The sequence below is a fragment of the Anastrepha obliqua genome, chromosome 1, assembly GCF_027943255.1.
Source record: "Anastrepha obliqua isolate idAnaObli1 chromosome 1, idAnaObli1_1.0, whole genome shotgun sequence".
NCBI classification, from domain to species: domain Eukaryota; kingdom Metazoa; phylum Arthropoda; class Insecta; order Diptera; family Tephritidae; genus Anastrepha; species Anastrepha obliqua.
Window position 1 is genome coordinate 2,622,942 of NC_072892.1, and position 21,476 is coordinate 2,644,417.

At 36.9% G+C, this 21,476-nt stretch overlaps 2 protein-coding genes across 4 annotated transcripts in view; one reads left to right on the top strand and one right to left on the bottom strand.

Moving 5' to 3' along the window:
- Positions 1–2,122: 2,122 nt before the first annotated feature.
- Positions 2,123–6,776, top strand: LOC129235611 (uncharacterized). The gene is made up of 6 exons (XM_054869543.1): positions 2,123–3,077; positions 3,142–3,345; positions 3,414–4,385; positions 4,575–5,130; positions 5,210–5,406; positions 5,458–6,776. The coding sequence occupies exons 1-6, from the start codon at positions 2,123–2,125 to the stop codon at positions 6,774–6,776; spliced, it is 4,203 nt and encodes a 1,400-aa protein (XP_054725518.1).
- Positions 6,777–9,398: 2,622 nt separating this feature from the next.
- LOC129250040 (phosphatidylinositol transfer protein alpha isoform) overlaps positions 9,399–21,476 on the bottom strand; it is an 85,229-nt gene continuing 73,151 nt past the window's right edge. Inside the window, exon 7 of one of the 3 annotated variants that reach the window (XM_054889696.1) lies at positions 9,399–11,673. In XM_054889696.1, coding sequence (XP_054745671.1) covers positions 11,535–11,673 — 139 coding nt within the window. In that variant the 3' untranslated portion in view covers positions 9,399–11,534. The remainder of the gene's footprint in view (positions 11,674–21,476) is intronic. The other 2 variants (XM_054889690.1, XM_054889692.1) reach the window with 2 other exon arrangements.

A 21,476-nucleotide genomic window follows, 5' to 3' on the forward strand; every position in this document is an offset into this window, starting at 1 on the left:
AAAGACATTTAGATTTACAGTGGAAAAGTTAGTAGCGCAAAATATTTAACTCGATTTTTATTTTATGCAATAATTTAAGTTCCAAAAAATATTTTTTTCTTTATATGACACGTATTAAGATTAAATTTATTTATTTATATTATAAATATTTTTTTTTAATTGTTTAATATACACACAATTGTTGTTTTTTCTTCTTATTTAATTCACTTAGACATGGCGGTGATTTCTGCATTTCATCTTTATTTAAATTTTTATTTCGTCAGTTTTCTATTCATCATTATTCAGTTTTAGTGTATTCATTACTTTTTTATCGTTATATACAGTCATGTAAAAAATAATAGGAGCACATAGCGATGTTTCATGGGAATACAAATAATACTAATATCTACAATTATTTCTGAGTGGTGTTTTATCTTAAAATTGGTTAATATTATTACTTAAAAAATACGCAAATTCTATGCAAACATAAATAAAACAATTCTTTATCAAAACAAAACTTTTCTATGTCAAAATAATTAATATCAAAAAAATTGTATGTTTGTATATCAATAAAAAAAAAATAATATAATTTTATATCAAAAGAATGATATGAAAAATTTTTTTTTTACTTAAAATTATTATTATCTTTTTTTTTTTTGATACTAAATATTTTGATATAAATTTGTTTTGATAAATAATTGTTTTAATCAAAAGAATGATATCAAAATTTAATCAAAAGAATGATATCAAAATCAAATTTATAAAAATTAATTTTATATCAAAAGAATGTTATAAAAAATTTTTTTTCAGATGAAATTATTTAATTTTTTTTATATATTTTATCAAATAATTCTATATCAAAAAATTTTTTTTTTTATTTCTTATAATTTTTTTAATAATTTTATATAAAAAAATTGTTTATCTTTATTTTTTATAATTTTTTTAATAATTTTATATAAAAAATAAAACAAAAATTTAATCCCATTTTTTTATATTATATCAAACTTTTTTTACATAATTTTTTTTTATATCAAAAATTGTTTTTATATTAAACAATTTTAAATCAAATTTAGGCTCATACCACCACATGACATTGCGCCAGTTCTCCGCCAACCAGTTGAAAGGGTCGTTAGCAAAAAATACCCTTCTAACAACTATTCTTCATCTTTTTGATTCCAAATTTTACTGAATTACTCTTTTACTAATGATGGAAGTGCAGACGTTCAAAGAGAATTCATCCCATTAAAGAAAATTGAGCCGTCAGTACACCAATACGAAATATTTTTTAAATATCGATAACGGTTCTTTAATTTAATGGCATCCCAGCAAGAAATTAAATACTTTATTCTAACCAATTTATAAGAACTAAAACATAGTTAGGTTTAGAAATTTTGTAAAGTAAATGTGCCCACTATTTTTCACATGACTGTATGCACATATATATTTATATACTTTATATATATATTTTTTTTGCTAAGCAGTTGGTACCGAAATTTTGAGGATTTGTTTTCATTAATACTATGAGGAGGAAGAGTTTTAGTAGAGTTAAGTGTTACAAATTAAAAACTAAACTTCTCTTTAAATAAAACAAAATGTGAAGTAAAAAAGTGAATAGAGGAAAAATGAATCAATCAAAATTAAGCTTTATATTCTTTTTTTCTTAATAAAATGTGTGTTCGGAGTCGCGGATGATCTACCCTAAAGCACCTGCAAATGAATATTAGCATACAAGCACATATGTACGTACATACAGATGTGTGCACATACATATTTTTCTTATGTATCACTATGTTGTGCCGGTACATAGAAATTTATGTAATTATCATGTTTTTTATTTCTGTTATTCCTTGGAATCCGTTCTTCGTTGTTATGCATAAATATGTCACACAGCAAGTAAGTTAGGCAGCCTTGTATATTACAAACATTTGAGAATAAAATAGTCGAATAAGAAAAGCAAAGGGAATCGTTTTCTTTTAACATAACGCTACTAAAAAGGCTTAGCTAGCTCTAACATTGGTGACCCCGACGTGATAATATAACGCGATTTTCCGGTATTTTAAATCCGTTATTAAAAATGTACAGTTGTGCCTGCCGCGCACTGATGTAATTTCGACTCTCGTTTGCCAACGTCTAAACCTTTGTCATGCAAGGGGAAGATATAGATCGAGCAGCCTTTCTAAGACTGAAAACCAAGGCTATTTTCAACAGATTGGAGCGCTTAATCAAAGAGTTGGACTCAGACAAGCTGCACAGTATGGACGAGTACAGTATTTCGGCAACGCAAGAGTCTCTGGTCGAATTGAAATCCAACTTTTCTGTCGCGCATACAAGCTTAGAGGAATTAGATTTTGAATCCATAGCCAGCGATTTGCCAAGCCACTTCGATGCTGCTCTAATCAACCTTAGGGCTAGCTTGCAACGCGAGATAGGTAAACGTAGTACCTCTCAACATTGCTCCACGTTCAGGATGAACTCCAGTGAAGCCCAATCAATCGTCGTGAACGCCAATAGTTCACGTCTACCATTATTAACGCTGCCTAAATTTTGTGGGGCCTACACTGAGTGGACAAATTTCTATTCGATGTTTACGTCAATTATCGACAAGGACAGCGACCTCACAAACATCGACAAACTACAACATTTGTGTTCCTGTTTGAGTGGCGCTGCCCTCGACACCGTGCGCTCACTGGAAATAAGCAATGATAATTATAAAACTGCTTTAGAACTTTTGCAGAAGCGTTTCGATAACAAACGTCTTATATTTCAGGCACACGTCAGGGAGATATTTGGGCTGAGCAAGGTGGATTCAAACGTAGGCATGCTCCGAAAGCTGACAGACAAGGTCACTTCACACATTCGTGCATTACAGTCGCTCGCATCTAACGAGAAAATTGCAGACTGCATCATCGTACAAATGATTCTCCAGAAACTTGACAAAACGACGCAGGCTAAATGGGAGGAAACCTCTTCGATCAGCGAGCTGCCATCCCGGGATCAATTGACTGCATTCTTGGAAAGGCGCTGCCGAATGCTTGAGAATGTTGAGCATGCTGTTCAAGCACAGACTGGTCAGGCGTTAAGGCATAGCAAAAACGACAGTATTAGTCAAAGGAAAACCTTTGTCGCCTCCAAAGGCTCAACACGTGTTTGTGTATTTTGTAGATCACCCGAGCATGCAATTTATAGTTAAGAAGCTAGCACTTTGTCTTAACTGCCTCAAGGCTGGCCATCAAATGCGGGACTGCAAATCCGGATCGTGCCGCACCTGCCAGTCGAAACACCACACGCTCCTGCATTTTAACCGGTCAACTGCTTCGTTAACCGATAGTCAAGCCGATGCTTCATCGGTGGCCACAATTCGATCCAGTGCTATGACTGCATCGATATCTGCTTCGCTTAATGCCCCCGTGTCTCCTTCTATCCTGTGCTCCTAGCTACTGCCGTCATTCTTGTAAAAAATCGTGCTGAAATCTTCGTGTCCTGTCGCGCTCTTTTGGATTCTGGTTCCCAGTTGCACTTCGTCACAACTCGCTTCGCAAATCAACTTCAGCTATTCAAAACAAAAGCTTCTGCTACAGTCTCTGGAATTGGAGATGCCAACTTCCCAACGGAAGGTTACTCACTCGATCTCGTACTTATGTCTCGGATTTCAGATTTTTCAACAAGCATAACTGCCCTTGTTGTGAAAACCATCACCGACAATCAACCTGGCTGCTCCGTGAGCACCAACGAGTGGAATGTTCCGTCGAACATACCACTAGCCGATCCTGGGTTCAACTTACCACAACGTATTGATCTGCTCATCGGAGCAGGACTGTTCTTCGATCTACTTTGTGTGGGTCAGATACGCTTAGGATCTGGTTTACCAATACTTCAGAAAACTCGTCTCGGATGGGTGCTATCTGGAGGTGGGCAACAAACTCCAAACCTGTCATCATTCGTCGTGAGGCAGAAATCCTCCAGTGGTCTCATTCCCAGCACTCGGCTGGACTATTTAGTACGTCGGTTTTGGGAGATCGAGCACATTTTCGAACCGATCTCTAAGGCCTCCCAAGAAGATCTTGACTGCGAAGCCCACTTCCAGGGAAATTATTTTCGATTGCCATCAGGTGAATACTCTGTTCGTCTGCCCATAAAACGCAGCATGGATCTCCTAGAAGACTCCTATTTACAAGCTCGTCAACGCTTTCAAGGTCTGGAACGAAAATTCGCCCGTAACCCTGATCTAAAGGCAGAATACAGTAGGTTTATTAAGGAATATCTGGACCTCAACCACATTTCGCTGGTTTCCAACGAGGTTGTACAACAATGCAAGTACTTCCTGCCACATCATTGCGTTATCAAGGATGACAGTAGTACAACAAAATTGAGGGTGGTTTTTGATGGATCTGCAACCACTACCTCAGGTTTTTCGTTAAATGACCTACTCATGGCAGGTCCAACTATTCAACCGAAGCTTTTTCATATTCTTATTAGATTTCGTACTTTTCCTATAGCTCTTACTGCAGACATCTGTAAGATGTATAGGTGTGTTCGCGTCACTCCACCGGACAACATGCTCCAATGTATTTTGTGACGAGAATCTCCACAAGAAGACTTTCGCATCTATAAGCTCGACACGGTGACGTATGGAACTAAGCCTGCAGCGTTTCTAGCCATCCGAGCCATGCACCAACTCGCAGTAGACGAATCCGCGACTTATCCCATTGGAGCAGAAGCGGTACTTCGCGACTTCTATGTAGATGACCTGATAACTGGGGGCGATTCAATGGCAGAAGTACGCAACATTAAACTGCAAACAACTAGCCTTCTTACCCGAGGAAACTTCAAGTTACGCAAATGGTGCTCTAATAGTCCTGAGATCCTTCGTGATATTCCTGACTTAGACAAGGAAAAGTTTCTTAAGTTTGACGATGGCAGTGACATCACCAAAGCACTGGGGCTTCTCTGGGACCCGCACAAGGACAAATTGCTATTTTCATTTGTACCACAAAGAGAATTCGGAAAAAACTTCAAACGCTCTGCTTTGTCTACACTAGCTCGATGTTATGATCTCCTTGGACTAATGGGGCCCACACTGACCAAGGCGAAGATTCTTCTGCAACGAATGTGGAGAGATAAGCTCGAGTGGGATGAGAGTCTGCCACAATCGTTAGACACTGCTTGGTCTGCTTTTTGCACTGGATTTGCAGACATGCAGTATTTATCATTTCCTCGTTACGTTTTTCAGTCTGAAGCTATTAGAGAAATCCATGCATTTTGCGAGGCAAGCCTTGAAGCTTATGGGACTTGTGTACACGCGATCAACCAAGGACAACAACATACAAGTTCACCTATTATGTTCAAAGGCCCGTGCCTCTCCACTAAAGACCGTCACCATACCCAAGCTGGAACTCTGTGCAGCAACATTGCTCGCACAGCTAATGGGTGAGTTTACAAAAATGAAACTTTTTAATTGTTCATTTCATTGTTGGTCAGATTCCTCCACCGTCCTTTCGTGGCTGCGAGAAGAACCGTCAAGGTTTAACGTTTTTGTCGCCAATCGGGTTTCCACCATACATCAACTGACAGAGGGTATGCAATGGCACTATGTTCCTACAGCAATGCACCCGGCTGACATTTTATCGAAGGGAGCTACACCCCGGGAACTTCTAGGATCGAAACTTTGGATGCACGGCCCACCCTTTTTGCTAGAAGCGGAGGACAACTGGCCACGCATGTGCTCACCACAACCAAAACTTCCCGAAATTCGACAAAGGGTTTTGCTTTCTGCAAACAACCATATAGACATTTCCCTTTCTTTCAAATACATTAACTCATTCGGAACAATGCAGCGAATTTTTGGGTATGCCAGCAAATTTATTAACATCAAAAAATCGCCAAGGTCATCGCAACTTAAGGCTGAAGACATTCATCAGGGAACTCAACTTCTTATTCGCATAGTACAAAGAGCGCAATTGTGGCCGGAGTACACTGTATTGCAAGCCAATAAATGCGTCCCTAATTCGAGCAGCATTGCCTCGTTATCGCCATTCCTTGATGACTTCGGAATTATTAGAGTCGGTGGACGATTAAAAAATACGATGCTTAGCTTTTCATCGCGCCATCCATGCATTCTACCGAAGGATCATCCACTGACGTACGCAATAATCACGTATTTTCATCGTAAGCATCACCATGCAGGTCCTCAAGCTTTACTCGCCTTTATTCGTATGCAGTTTTGGCCAATAGGTGGCGTTCTACAAAAATGCATTATCTGCCTCAAATCAAGACCGAGACTCGTCGAGCACATAATGGCTAATCTGCCCAAGGAACGCATTCAGGCTTCGCGGCCCTTCATAGTCACCGGTGTGGATTACTGCGGCCCGTTTTATTACAAGCCTGAAGTGCGCAACAAATCGCCACAAAAATGTTATGTTAGCGTGTTCATATGCTTCGCTACAAAAGCTGTTTGGATGGAGTTGGTAAGAGACCTTTCAACGGGTGCATTTATTGACGCATTAAAAAGATTCATAGCCACGCGGGGAATACCAAGATGTATCTGGTCTGACAATGCAACGAATTTTGTAGGCGCTAAGAACGAGCTTAAGGAACTACGAGACTTAGTTCTCAGTGAAAAACACCGCAGCAAACTTCACAACTTTTGCCTCAGTAATGGTTTCGATTGGCGCTTCATTCCCCCTCGCTCCCCGCACTTTGGAGGCGGTGGACTCAAGAGTATCTCACTCTTCTCCAGCAACGCGCAAAATGGCTTACGCCTCAAGCCAATATTCAAGTCAATGATGTCGTGTGCATAAAGGAAGAAAATTCACCGCCCTTGAAGTGGCCTCTAGCACGAGTAATTGAAGTTATCCCTGGAGCAGAGGGTGTCGTACGAGTGGCACTTTTGCGAACATCTAGTGGCATAAAGCGTCGAGCCGTAAACAAACTGTGTGTTCTCCCGGTAAAGGATTCTGTTGAAAGCCGTGACCTTTCAACGGGGGGGAGGATGTTCGGAGTCGCGGATGATCTACCCTAATGCACCTGCAAATGAACATTAGCATACAAGCACATATGTACGTACATACAGATGTGTGCACATACATATTTTTCTTATGTATCACTATGTTGTGCCGGTACATAGAAATTTATGTAATTATCATGTTTTTTATTTCTGTTATTCCTTGGAATCCGTTCTTCGTTGTTATGCATAAATATGTCACACAGCAAGTAAGTTAGGCAGCCTTGTATATTACAAACATTTGAGAATAAAATAGTCGAATAAGAAAAGCAAAGGGAATCGTTTTCTTTTAACATAACGCTACTAAAAAGGCTTAGATAGCTCTAACAATGTGTTTGAAATTTCGTGATGTGAGCTAAATCTCAAAGGCGGAATTTGAGCTCAATTAGGCAAATGTTTGAAAGCGAGTTAGACAAGTTTTTTTATTGAGCCTAAAATAAAATTCACTTTTGTTTCTTTTTTTCTTATAAATATATAGTACCAGTAAAAGAAGCGGCCGCCGTTACCGAAGGTGCTGGTGCGTGACTACCTTTCGGGAGTGCATTTGTTCGAATCTCCGTACATGAAACAGCAAAATCATTCTTGATTTGACTGTTTTTTCTAATAGCGGTTGCCAGTCGCCAGGCAATGGCAAACCTCCGAGCGTATTTGTGGCGTGAAAATGCATCTTTTCATAAAAAATATCTGATGTTCGGAGTCGGCTTGAAACTGTAGGTCCCCCCATTTGTGGAACAACATCAAGACGCACACCACAAATAGAAGGAGAAGCTCGAACAAAACTGTTTTCTGTCTAATCCATCCAACCCTCTCATGGCATCTACTCTGTCCTGGTCTTGGTTTTACTTACCTTTCAGAAATTTAAACCGCGCTCACTGCAGGGCCAGACAATCGCTCTAAATGAGCTCTGCCTTGCCTCTCTACAGATCTTACAGATCCTACAGAAATTAATGTCCGATTTCCTAATACACCTGGAGAACTCGTCAAAGAATTTCGAACATGGAGATGCTCGACCAAATGCGAAGCAATACCACCAATTCCGTTAAGCGTATCCGAGTCGCTTAATATCACAGGCAGCAGAGCCGGTGGATCTTTATGCGCAGCACTATTACTATGAGTATGTCGTCGTAAACCCCTCGTCTGCGAAAGGTTTATCTTAAATGCCAATTAAGAACAATTCCAACCCGAAAGAACGCCTCAAAATAATCGCTCATAGAAAATGTAACCATCCTACATTCAAAAACGTTAGAGTTCGACGCGACATCCAATGATGCGACATGTCTTTCTATATTGCATTGATATCATAAAAAATCTTTCTAAGAAAGCTGTAACTCTTTGCATTTGTAGTTGAATCAAATGGCACACAAGAAATTGGAGGAGAAATCCGGCTTAAATTAAAAAAATAATTAAAATCAAATTAAATTTATAAAAATCAACAACTACCATACAAAGTACAGAATTAAAAATTATTCACCCATTAATATATCTTAAAAATGTCGGATGCAGTGTGTAAATTTTAAGTTGATAAAAAATCGCTTTGATTTTTGACGATTTTTTTTTATTAATTGAATGCGAATGTAGGAAAAGTATGGTGTACTACACCCCAACGCAGAACATCTAAATACAAAAATACTAAAAAATATGGTTTACTTTTTTAATACCACGCAAAGTGTACCGATGACAAAATTACTTTCAAAAAACACATACATATAAAAATAACTGTAAACTGTTGCTGCGACTTTTTCACCAGAATTGAGTACGTAAACAAATTTAACTTTAAAAATTAAAAAAATAATAAATAATAAAATATTATTTGAGAAATACGATAATGTACAAAAAATATTCAAATGAACAGCAGCTGGTGTTTGGTGTTTGGTATCTTTGTTTTTGTTTTATTACTTAACCCTTTACCGCATACGATTTTCATTTATCATTTTATCCAATTTTATTTCCAAATTATTTATTATAAAATAATTCAAACTACGGCGGCCGCCGTAGCCGAATGGGTTGGTGCGTGACTACCATCCACAGAGAGAACGTAGGTTCGAATCTCGGTGAAACACCAAAATTAAGAAAAACATTTTTCTAATAGCGGTCGCCCCTCAGCGGGCAATGGCAAACCTCCGATTGTATTTCTGCCATGAAAAACCTCCTCATAAAAAAAGAAAATATCTGCCGTTCGGAGTCGGCTTGAAACTGTAGGTCCCTCCATTTGTGGAACATCAAGACGCACACCTCAAATAGGAGGAGCTTGGCCAAACACCCAAAAAAGGGTGTACGCGCCAATTATATATATATATATATATATATATATATATATATATGTATATATTTTAATCCTACAAAATATTTTTTTCAATAATAAAACGCAAAAAAATTAATTAAATAAATATTTTCATGGAGTCGATATACTCATCTTTCTCAACGAATAACAATTTTGTGGCTTATCAACAGTTTTATATACTTTACAACTACTTATTATATAATATATGGTTCCGTAAAAGAAAAAAGAAAAATATAAAACTTTCATTATTTTTCTTTGATAATTAAATAAAACTATTTTCATCGTGAGAACTTTGTTTTTCTAACGCTTTATTAATTCATGCAGTAAAGGGTTAAGTTGTTGCAGCATAAAACAAAACCGCATTTCTGGGCAATGCTGCCGGAGTGACAGTCCTTGACCGAATAAAAAAAAACAAGCACGACTGTTATGTGCGCGTCCAACTGATGACTTTGTTGTTGGTGTTTTTGTAGATTTTTTTATTGTTATTATTAACTAAATTAGAACTAAATGGGTGTGCACTCTTCGACTAGCTACTTAAGACATTTTTATATGTTTTTTTTGCTTCCTGTTCTTGGTTTGCTTGCATTTTTTGGTGTTGCAGTTTTTTGGTGTTTAATTTTTTTTTCTAGTCCGCCTGCCATAGCGAAAATACATTTACACCTTTCGTTATTATTTTATTTGTTTATTTATTTATTTATTTTGCTTTATTCTTTTAGGTCATTATCTTTTATATACTTTTAAATTGTCTTGTTTAGCTTTTTCTTCTATTTTTATAAGTATATAAGTTCTTTTTTTACCGCAAATACTATAAGCAAATATTCGTACAATTAAATAACATTTTTTAGCTTTCTCTTTTCTTTCTATTTTAAATATTTATTTGTTTTAAATTTAAATGGAGCTCTAAGATTTTTCCCAATGAGTTATTAAAATTGAACTTATTAAGACTTTCCTGCTGCGGCCGCTGCTTTACGCTCGATAGCTCTTTGTAAAATTACCGCTTGAGAGGCAGCTCGCTCTTTTTGCTCTCATTGCGTCGCGATTGGCGAATCAATGAATTCATTTTCAATTTATGCTATTTCTGTACATTTTTGTGTTTACAAGGAGTTTTTTTTTTGTTTGTTTTGTTTTTGAATTGGCGTTATGTGCTGTTGAACTTGAGCTGGAGGGGAAGGGTGTACTGAGAATTATTATCTGCATGATTTTGAATTCATTTCATGTCTCTTACTGAAGAAAATGTTTAATAATTGGTAAATTTTTTGTTTCAATTTTTTATTATAATTTTTTCATTTGTAAACTTTGATGAATCAATTTATTTAGGTAAATAAATTGTTTTATGTTCTCCTCTCAATACATACATATATGCATAGTATTTATATATAAACGCATTAAATTTGTGAATTATACTTATATATTATTTAAAAATTAACTATTGCATTACTTTTTTTAAATTTTCTTTATAATAATTATTATAAGTTCCTTTCCTTTATTTTATTTAATTGGTTTTTTTCTTCTTTTTTTGTAAATTGGGCAAGTCTATTGTTTTTTGTTTTAATTTTACAAATTCTTTTGCTGCTGGTTGATTGGCTTTCAAATATGAACATTACTATTGTTATTGTTGTTGTTGTATACATGTATCTAATAGCAAAACAAAACCATACAGGGAAGTTATAAGAAAATTTCATCCAACTTAAAGAGATGAACCGAAAACATTGTAACAATATTTTTTTTTTGTTTTTGTTTTTTGATAGTTCTCTTTCCCATTCCATTTGGTTTTTGTGTGGCTGCTGTAGTAACTGTATGTATGTATGTATGTGGGCGCATGTGTGTTTTTGCGGTACGCATATGTATGTATAGGTGAGTACAAATGTATTGCATATTTATAACTGTACAACTAGTGATGAAATTACATTTGTAGCACTGCTGTCGCCCCAACCGCACACCCGGCCAACCGCTTCAGCTCCACCCCAAATCGGTTGGTTAACAGCCTACTTTCCACTCGCCGTAGTAGCTCCCACTACTTTTGCCTACCAACTTATTGTTGTTGCTAAAAGATTTTGGACCGTGCATATGAAAATCTTTAAAAAGTATGTGCTGAGGTTTTTTACTACTATTGTTGCTCTTTTTTTGTTTTTGCCAGTTTGGTGTTTGCTGTCCTTGCTGATTTTTCTCTATTGCTGCTGCTGGTTTGTTGTGGTTATGTTGTTGCTGCTTTTGTCATAAACTTGTCTAAATTTGCTTGTTTAGTTTTTTTAAATTTGTTTTGCTTTTTTGCATTTAATCACTATCGGCGCGCATGCCCCGCACCTCGCCCACTTGACGCTGCCGATCAAGCTCTTCTTTGACCTTCTCCTCAATGGCGCGTATATCTTCCATTGTCAGACCGTGCCAGCGATCCATCCAACAGAAAACTTGACTATAATATAATAAAAGAGAGTGGGAAGGTAAAAATTAGTTAGTGAATATGTATATACTTATATGTAAATATTATATTTTTACAATTTTAAGATATGTAAAAAAGAGGTGACGCAGAATTATTCAACCCTCGGAAGATTTATAATGTTTGCAAATGGAGTCGTACGTGAACTATATTTACACTTATAGAAGTAGACAGCTGCTGCACACAAACAGATAAGCACAGGAGCGCATAATGCATATGTATACTTCTATATATTTATTCCTTCCGCTCCAAAGTGGAGCATAGGGCCACAACAAAACTCTTAAATCTATCCCTATCCAATGACGTTCCCGTTCAATTCACTTAAGGGGTAACACCACTGTAGAAATTTCAAAAAAATTGATTTTTTTTATAAGCTTAAAAAATTCTTTGAACCTTTTAAAATAGAGAACAAAAAGTTTTGTACGTTACCGAAGTTTATTTCATAAATATTTTAAGCTTTTAACCAAGCGTTAGTGACTGCTACCTAACGACTTCTCCAAAATTCCAAACTTTAAACGCGTTTTTCTCAAAACACGTTTTCTGAAACTGGCACGCAGCATAACTCAAACAATTTGAAATATTTTTAATCAGGTTTTTCACTACGTCTGTATAATAACCTTCTTAAGAGAAGAGCGTAGGGGATTTTCAATAGATTAATTTAAACGATTGTTATAATTATTTAAGTGCCGTTTTTTTAGTCCAAAATAGTTTTTTCCTTCAAATGCTTGCTAATTCCACAAAAATAAATATTTTTTAAATCCCCTACGTGTTTCTCTAGCTATTCTTATCTAGATTAAGAAAAAGAATGTTTCTTTGTTCCAGATTAAAATTTGCACCCTCTGTGCTGCGTGCCGCGGAGCTCTTTCAAGAGAAACCACATTACAAAAATGTCTCCTATGCCGCCATTTTGTAAAATTTTTCGATCAAACTTTGTAGTTTTGTATTTTAGTATATAAGTAATAACTTCTCAAATCAGAGTGATTGTTTTCCCTTTCCTTCTATACAAAAAAATTCTTTAAAAATCGTGTTTATTTTACGCGTGTAAGTTAACACATGCAGCCTAAGGGCAGCTGTAACATTTGCAGTAGGCGAATTTAAGCTTGCAATCAATGTTACAGATTCACTAGCGGCCTGCCAACATTAGCTGATTACGGCGAATCGGTAATACGACACCAACATGCAGCTGCACGATGGTTTCGTATTAAAGTTTGGCAAACGTGCCAACTCAAACTTATTCAAATAATGCACATCTGCTAATTCCAAGAACTTCATGAGTAGCCAGTCAGTGACTGCGTGGGTGGCGGCTGTAGGTAGATTTTAGCACTAAGTAGTTTATAAGTTTTAGTTTAGAAATTGAACTCAGCACGAGAACAAGTGCTCGCGTTAATAAATTGAAATTTAAAAAATTAAAAATCAACACAATTCTTTAATTGGCGCCTAAACGTGGGACCAGGATAAACGTGTAAGGACATCCAGATCAAGACAACAAAACTTTCCAGACTTTGCTGTAAAATTTATTTTTAAGAAATGTAAGTAGAGTGCAAAGAGAAAAATAATAAATAATGTGTAAATTAATGTTTTAAAAAAAAAAGTACAACAAAAAAAACACAAATTACGAAGAAATTATGAAACTTTAATTACATTTGTATGAAAAATCAAAACATCAATTGCCAAGTCAAAAAATTTTTTAATTGTATTTTTCTGAAATCTCTGCAAAAAAGGCAGGCAAAATAATAATATAAATAATGTGTAAATTAATGTTTTAAGGAAAAAAAATACAAAAAAAAAAAACCAATTACGAAAAAATTATGAAACTTTAATTACATTTGTATGAAAAATCAATTGCCAAGTCAAAAAATTTTGTAATTGTATTTTGCTGAAATCTCTGCAAAAAAGGTAGGAGATAAAAAAATAATAATAGTACCATGTTGAAAAAAATCCAAAACGAATTGTGAATCGTCGATCCTTGCACGGAAAGTCTTACCGTTTTTTTTGCTGAATGCTTTGTGGGCAAGTGATTTACTAGGTTCATGAGTGATTGTGAATTAGGTGAATTGTTAAATAGGCTAAACAGTATAGCAATCGATAGAAGAAGGATCGGTGGTGTTTATGATCAGGCAGCTTGGCATTCAAGTGTAAATATGTCTTTGGAAGCCATCCAGCTGAAAGCGCTAATAGAGAGTGCTGTTTCCTCTGCACTCGCTGTACAGAGGGAAAACTTTGAAGAACGACTGACTACCATTAGTCAGCGTATAAATGATGTTAAGATTACTGTGCCAGAGGTAGGGGCGTATAGGGAAATAGAGGTATTGCCCGGTAGACAGTGTGACGAACCCCTTGACATTGTGAAGTCCTTACCAGACTTCGATGGCAAGCAGGAGTGCTATGTTTCATGGCGACAGGCAGCCCAGACGGCATATAAGATTTTCGAAAAACATGAAGGTAGTAGTAAACATTACCAAGCTGTTGCCATAATTCGAAATAAGGTGAAGGGACCAGCAGATATGGTGTTGGCATCATTCAATACGGTGCTGAATTTCAAGGCTATAATCAGTCGCCTTGATTTTACTTACAGTGACAAAAGACCCATCTACCTAATTGAACAGGAGCTGTCAACCCTTCGACAGGGAAGCCTGACACTCCTGCAGTACTACGACGAGGTTGAGAAGAAATTAACCCTTCTCACCAACAAGACAATCATGACTTACGATAAGACAATAGCTGCGTCCCTCAACGAGAAATATAGGATGGACGCCTTGCGAGTGTTCATTTCGGGTACAAAAAAACCGCTTTGCGATGTACTGTTTTCGGCAAGACCTAGCGACCTCCCATCTGCTTTAGCGTTAGCTCAGGAGGTAGAGTCAAATCACGAGCGGTACATATTCGCTAGCACCTACGCTAGAAACTTGGAAGATAAAGCCCAAAGATTTGAATTTAGGCAACAGCATAGGGAAAAGGGTACTGGTGGAAGAGCCCCAGTCAAGGATTTTTATCCATCAAGAAGCCCTCATTTTAATAGAAATCAGGGTACCAATAATAAGCCTCCACAAAAAATGGAGCCAGTGCAGCCAATGGAGGTAGATCCTTCACTTCGCTATAGGCAAAGCACGCGACATCAACCCAATGTTCCGTTTCGAAATTGGGTGCCGCCTCATACAAATCAGAATGAAGCAAATAGGCAGGCTGCAAAAAGGCCGAATTATGGCTCCGCTCGATTTACAGGGCCGAAACAACAAAGAATCGACCACTTATCCACAGGTCAAGAGTGCGAAGAATATCGAGATGTGGCTAATTCGGAGGCTGCAGCAGTGGACGATGAACTGTCCGATTCTGATCAAATCAATTTTTTAACGCAAACTCCCTGCTACCTTTCATCGAAAGGACAATTGCAGGGAGAAAAATTAAATTATTAATCGATACAGGGGCATCAAAAAATTATATTAAGCCTCTAAAAGAACTTAAGAATATAGTACCGGTCGAAAATCGGTTTTTGGTAAAGTCAATACATGGCTTTAACGATGTTAAGAAAAAATGTATAGTTAACTTGTTTGGCACAAACAGTCCCTTTTTTTTGCTCCCCATGCTTTCAACTTTCGACGGAATAGTTGGGCTTGACCTGCTTACGAAGACAAATGCTACGTTAGATTTTAAAAACAAAATAATAAAAACCAGTTCTGGCTCCGAAGAACTTAAATTCTTGAAGGGTTGTAATGTGAATTTCACACAAGTGGAAGACATAGAAGTGCCGCAAGTGGTGAGAAACAAATTTCAAAAAATGATAAAAAATTTAATAGGGGTGTTCTCGGACCCGAATGAAGCACTCCCTTACAATACAAACATTGTCGCCACTATTCGCACCGAAAGTGACGACCCGGTATATTCCAAGTTATACCCATATCCTATGGGTGTATCAGACTTCGTGAATGCGGAAATTCGTGACTTATTAAGAAATGGCATAATCAGGCCATCTCGATCACCATACAACAATCCAATCTGGGTTGTGGACAAGAAGAGTAAGGATGAACAGGGTAACACCAAAAAGCGTCTGGTTATTGATTTTAGAAAGTTAAATCAGAAAACCATCGACGACAAATATCCTATTCCTAATATCACAGGTATATTGTCAAATCTAGGAAAGGCCAAGTATTTTACAACGCTTGACCTTAAATCAGGTTTTCACCAAATAACACTTGCTGACCAAGATCGAGAAAAGACCGCGTTTTCGGTGGGCCATGGAAAGTACGAGTTCTGTAGACTCCCTTTTGGATTGAAGAATGCACCCAGCATTTTTCAGAGGGCCATCGACGACGTGCTTCGAGAACAGATAGGGAAGTGTTGTTATGTCTACGTCGACGACGTAATTATTTTTTCCGAAGACGAGGAAAAACACGTTGACCATATTGAGTGGGTTTTAGGAAGACTATGCGAAGCTAATATGAGGATATCCCGGGAAAAATCGCACTTCTTTAAACAAAGTGTGGAGTACTTGGGCTTTGTGGTATCTAAAGATGGTATAAAAACGAGTCCTAGTAAGATCAAAGCAATCCGCGATTACGAGAAGCCCTCAACTTTGTTCAATGTCAGGTCGTTCCTGGGGCTGGCAAGTTATTATAGATGTTTCATCAAGGATTTTGCGTCAATAGCAAGGCCTTTGACGGATATTCCCAAGGGTGAAAACGGTAAAGTGAAGTCTACACAATCGAAAAGAGTAAAAATAGACTTAGATGAGGAACAGTTACAAGCTTTCAACAAGTTAAAAGAGGTTTTAGCGTCTGAAGACGTTATACTACCCTACCCTGATTTTAAGAAGCCTTTCGATCTAACGACGGACGCTTCATCAATGGGTATAGGAGCCGTGTTGTCTCAGGGTGGAAAGCCTATAACTATGATTTCTAGAACCCTCAAGGATCGGGAAAAAAATTTCGCAACCAACGAACGTGAGCTACTTGCCATAGTTTGGGCTTTAAAAAGCCTTAGAAATTATCTCTATGGTGTAAAGAATTTGAATATCTTTACGGACCACCAGCCACTTACATTTGCGGTTTCAGACCGAAACCCAAATGCTAAGATTAAACGATGGAAAGCGTTTATCGACGAACACAACGCTCAACTCTTTTACAAACCTGGCAAAGAAAACTATGTGGCCGACGCTCTGTCAAGACAGAACATTCATACCTTAGAAGAAGAAAACCAATCAGATTTAGCTACAATACATAGTGAAACATCGCTATCTTATACGATAGAAGCAACTGAGAAGCCACTAAATTGCTTCCGAAACCAAATCGTTTTGGAGGAAGCCGACATGAATCTAAGACGGAATTTTATATATTTCGGCGAGAAAACTCGCCATGTTATCCAATTCACAAATAAGGAACATCTCATGGAAGAGGTTAAATTAACTGTGAACCCAAATGTGGTAAATGCCATACACTGCAATTTACCAACATTGGCCAGCGTACAACACGAACTTATAAGGTGCTTTCCGGCAACAAAGTTCTGGTACTGTAAAAGCATGGTGGCCGACATTGTAAATAAAGACGAACAGCGAGAGATTGTTGTTATTGAACATAATCGAGCTCATAGAGCTGCTCAAGAGAACGTTAGACAAATTCTCTGTGACTATTATTTCCCAAAAATGACCAAACTGGCAAACGAAGTGGTTGCAAATTGTAAAATCTGCAGTAAAGCAAAATATGATAGGCATCCACGAAAACAGGAACATGGCGTAACACCAGTCCCATCCTATGCTGGAGAAATATTGCACGTTGACATATTTTCAACAGACAAGAAGTACTTTCTCACTTGCCTCGACAAGTTCTCAAAATTTGCGGTGGTACAGCCAATACCATCTCGAACAATTTTAGACATAAAATACCCTATTTTTCAGTTAATGAATATATTTCCAGGTGCAAAGACTATATATTGTGACAATGAGGCATCGCTTAATTCCGAAACGATAAGGTCTCTGTTAAAAAATCAGTTTAATGTTAATATTGTGAATGCACCTCCGCTTCACAGTACCTCAAATGGTCAGGTCGAGCGTTTCCACAGCACACTTGTAGAGATTGCGAGATGCCTGAAATTGGAAAAAAATTTTGATGAAACAATCGAACTTATATTATTGGCCACATTTGAATATAATCGAACTATTCATTCTGTGACCAGAAAGAAACCCATTGACATAATTCACGCCACACCCCAGGATATGCGAAATGAAATAATGGACAAAATAGAGAAAGCCCAACAAACTCTGCTGGAGAGGAATAACCCTTCCAGACAAAATAGAGTATTTGACGTGGGGGAGCGCGTATTGGTAAAAACCAATAAAAGATTAGGGAATAAGTTAACACCTCTCTACGTAGAAGAAAAGGTAGAAGCTGACTTGGGGACCACAGTCTTAATTAAAGGGAGGGTGGTCCACAAGGACAACATAAAATAATTTTAATTTTTATTAGGATAACCAAGATAGACTAACTCTCATATTTTTCAGGATTCTTTCGGTGATACTTCTAATTGGGTCAGCAACAGCAAAACTGACTGACTACTCGCACTCTAGTTACATACCGATTCAGGACGGGATTGTAACTCTTTGGCAGAACGTTGACTTTCTTAAACACACAACAAATCTCAGGACATATATGGAAATAGCCAAAGAAACTAAGGAACTAACGAAACATTTCCCTGCATCTCCCATGAGGATGTTGCTGGACTCGGACATCGAACATATAAAAACACTTTTGGAAACATTAAACATTCACCACAGACAGGCACGAAGCATAAACATTTTAGGGACAGCTTTGAAAGTTATAGCAGGAACACCAGACTTCGATGATTTTGAAAATCTAAAATTTCGACAACAAGAGCTAATTAATTCAGAAAATAGGCAAATAGAAATAAACACAGCAGTGCAAGAAAAGATAAATGAGCTAACAGATACAGTGAACCTAATAACAAACAATGTAAAAACTAAGCAGATTGACACAAGTTATTTATACGAAACATTGCTCGCTAGAAATAGAGTTTTAATTTCCGAAATTGAAATATTGATTTCAGCGATTGCCCTTGCAAGGATCGGCATCATTAGTCCCTCCATATTAAATTTTGACGATGTAAAAAAATTAATTAATATGCACTCTACAAACACAACTATAACAGACTTAATGGAGGTATCTAGCATTAAGGTGCTGTTAGACACTAACTTTTTATATTTTTTAATTAAGTATACAAAACCTATATTAGTATGTAAGAGAGTCATTTTGTTTCCCGTTCAACACAACGAAACTGTCCTACACTTTGGTAACAACGACAACGTCGCTGACTGTAACAATCAGATTTTGGCTATTGGCAGTTGTATTACAGCACTTACGTCCACATTTTGCAAAAAGCTCAAAAATACAACATGCGCACAACAACTACATTCGGGAAGTATAGCCCACTGCAGCACACGCCCCAGCCATCTGGAGCCGATTACGCTTGTTGATGAAGGCATCATAGTTATCAACGACAATACCGCTGTGATCAAATCAAATGATGGTTCTGAGAAAACTGTTACTGGTACTTACCTTCTAACCTTTGAAGACGAGGTTCAAATCAATGGTTCTTACTTTAAGAACAAAAACGGTATAGTGACAAAATTACCAGGTTCTGCGACAACAACACTTGTCAATATTACTGACCATCTAGAAATATTGAGTTTACCGTACCTAAAAAGAATGAATATGCACAATCTAGGGTACATTGCAAGAATAGAGAGAAGAACCATCATGTGGCCAATACTATCTGGCCTAACTTTTATCGCCATTCTGGTTGGCTGCTACTTTTTATTCAAACTGCGGCAGAGGAAAAACAGAAGGAGTCAAAGTCATGTTATTCAGGAGATCATTGAAAATCTTAAAAAGACCGAGGACGGCCTCCATTTAGAAGGGGAGGAGTTAACACATGCAGCCTAAGGGCAGCTGTAACATTTGCAGTAGGCGAATTTAAGCTTGCAATCAATGTTACAGATTCACTAGCGGCCTGCCAACATTAGCTGATTACGGCGAATCGGTAATACGACACCAACATGCAGCTGCACGATGGTTTCGTATTAAAGTTTGGCAAACGTGCCAACTCAAACTTATTCAAATAATGCACATCTGCTAATTCCAAGAACTTCATGAGTAGCCAGTCAGTGACTGCGTGGGTGGCGGCTGTAGGTTAGATTTTAGCACTAAGTAGTTTATAAGTTTTAGTTTAGAAATTGAACTCAGCACGAGAACAAGTGCTCGCGTTAATAAATTGAAATTTAAAAAATTAAAAATCAACACAATTCTTTAATTTGTACAGTGGTGTTACCCCTTAATATTATTTCCTTCTCTAGCTGTCTTCTCCAAGTGTGCGCTGGACACCCCCTTCTGTGTGATCCCTGTGGATTCCATTCGATGGCTTGCTTTGTAAGTCAATTTTCTTTTCAGAATATTTGTTTTGATGAGCGCATGGTTAGACAATTCCCACAGCCTGTCGCTGGATACAATTTCTGGCCACCTTTTCTTTAGTATACACCTAAGGCAACGGTTGTCCTTCATGCAGCACGCAGTGCAATGCAGCGCGTAAAGGTCAAAATAAAGATTTCCATACTCAAAATCGTTTTTTTTATTGTATTTAGTAAAAAAATTATTCAAAAACAAAATTGGATGATTATTTTGTGCCACCTTGTATATACGCGCACAATAAAATTCTTTAGTGAAAATTTTAAATAATAAGAAATAAATTAAGGTTCGCCCCTTCAAATTATCTCATCCACCACTTTTTTACATGTCTAATTTATTTCCACTCATATTTTCGTAAAAAGTACATTTTTTTTTGCTATAAAATACGCAATATAATTTTTTTGTTTTTCAAATACAGTTTTAAAAATATATAATTCGCCAATTAATTAATTACTCAAAGAGTCTTAACGCCACTGTAACTTGGCAATGCAGTGAGATTTCCAAATGTTTTGAAGTTTTAGCTGAAAAAACTGTTACTATAAATAAAAAATTAACTAAATATTTAAAAAGGACTTAAAGAAATAATTTAACTAAATATTTAAGAAGGTCTTAAAAAATTCTATTATAATTTCTACAAAGCGATGTTTTTATTAGAAAAGTCTTAAGTTCCGTATATCTTAACAATTTTCATAAGAAATTATAGACACTATCCTTTTTTTTATTTCATATAACGGTAATTAAGAATTATTTTTTAATTAATTATTATTATATTTAAAATTACACCGGTGACCATTTTAGATCCATCTGTGTAGATCTAACAGATGTATTTGGTGATGGATCTTCTTCTAGAAGGGATTTTCATTGAGAAATTCCTTTCGGTGACCATTTTAGATCCATCTGTGTAGATCTAACGGGTGTGTTGGGTGATGGATCTTCTTCAAGCCATTCCAGTCTAGAAGGGATTTTCATTGAGAAATTCCTTTCGAAGCAGAGAATGGGAGGGTGATAATCACAATCACTGGGTATATCCGTATAGAAGTCTAAGACGTTTGAATGTCCATGCGTGACAGTCTTCCATTGTGAGCTCGCTCTGAGCCTTAAAAAGGAACAAGCCGCCGAGTATTTGCAGAAGAGATATCCAAACCCATGGGTGGCGTGGTTTTCATGACGCCACATATGGCTAATTTAGCTGATCTCTGTACCTTAATTCAGTAAATTAAAATACGTTTTTTTCTGCATGGTACACCACCAGACAACATTTTCATATAGAAGACACTCAAGTCTAACGACAGCAGTATAAAGCCAATGAGC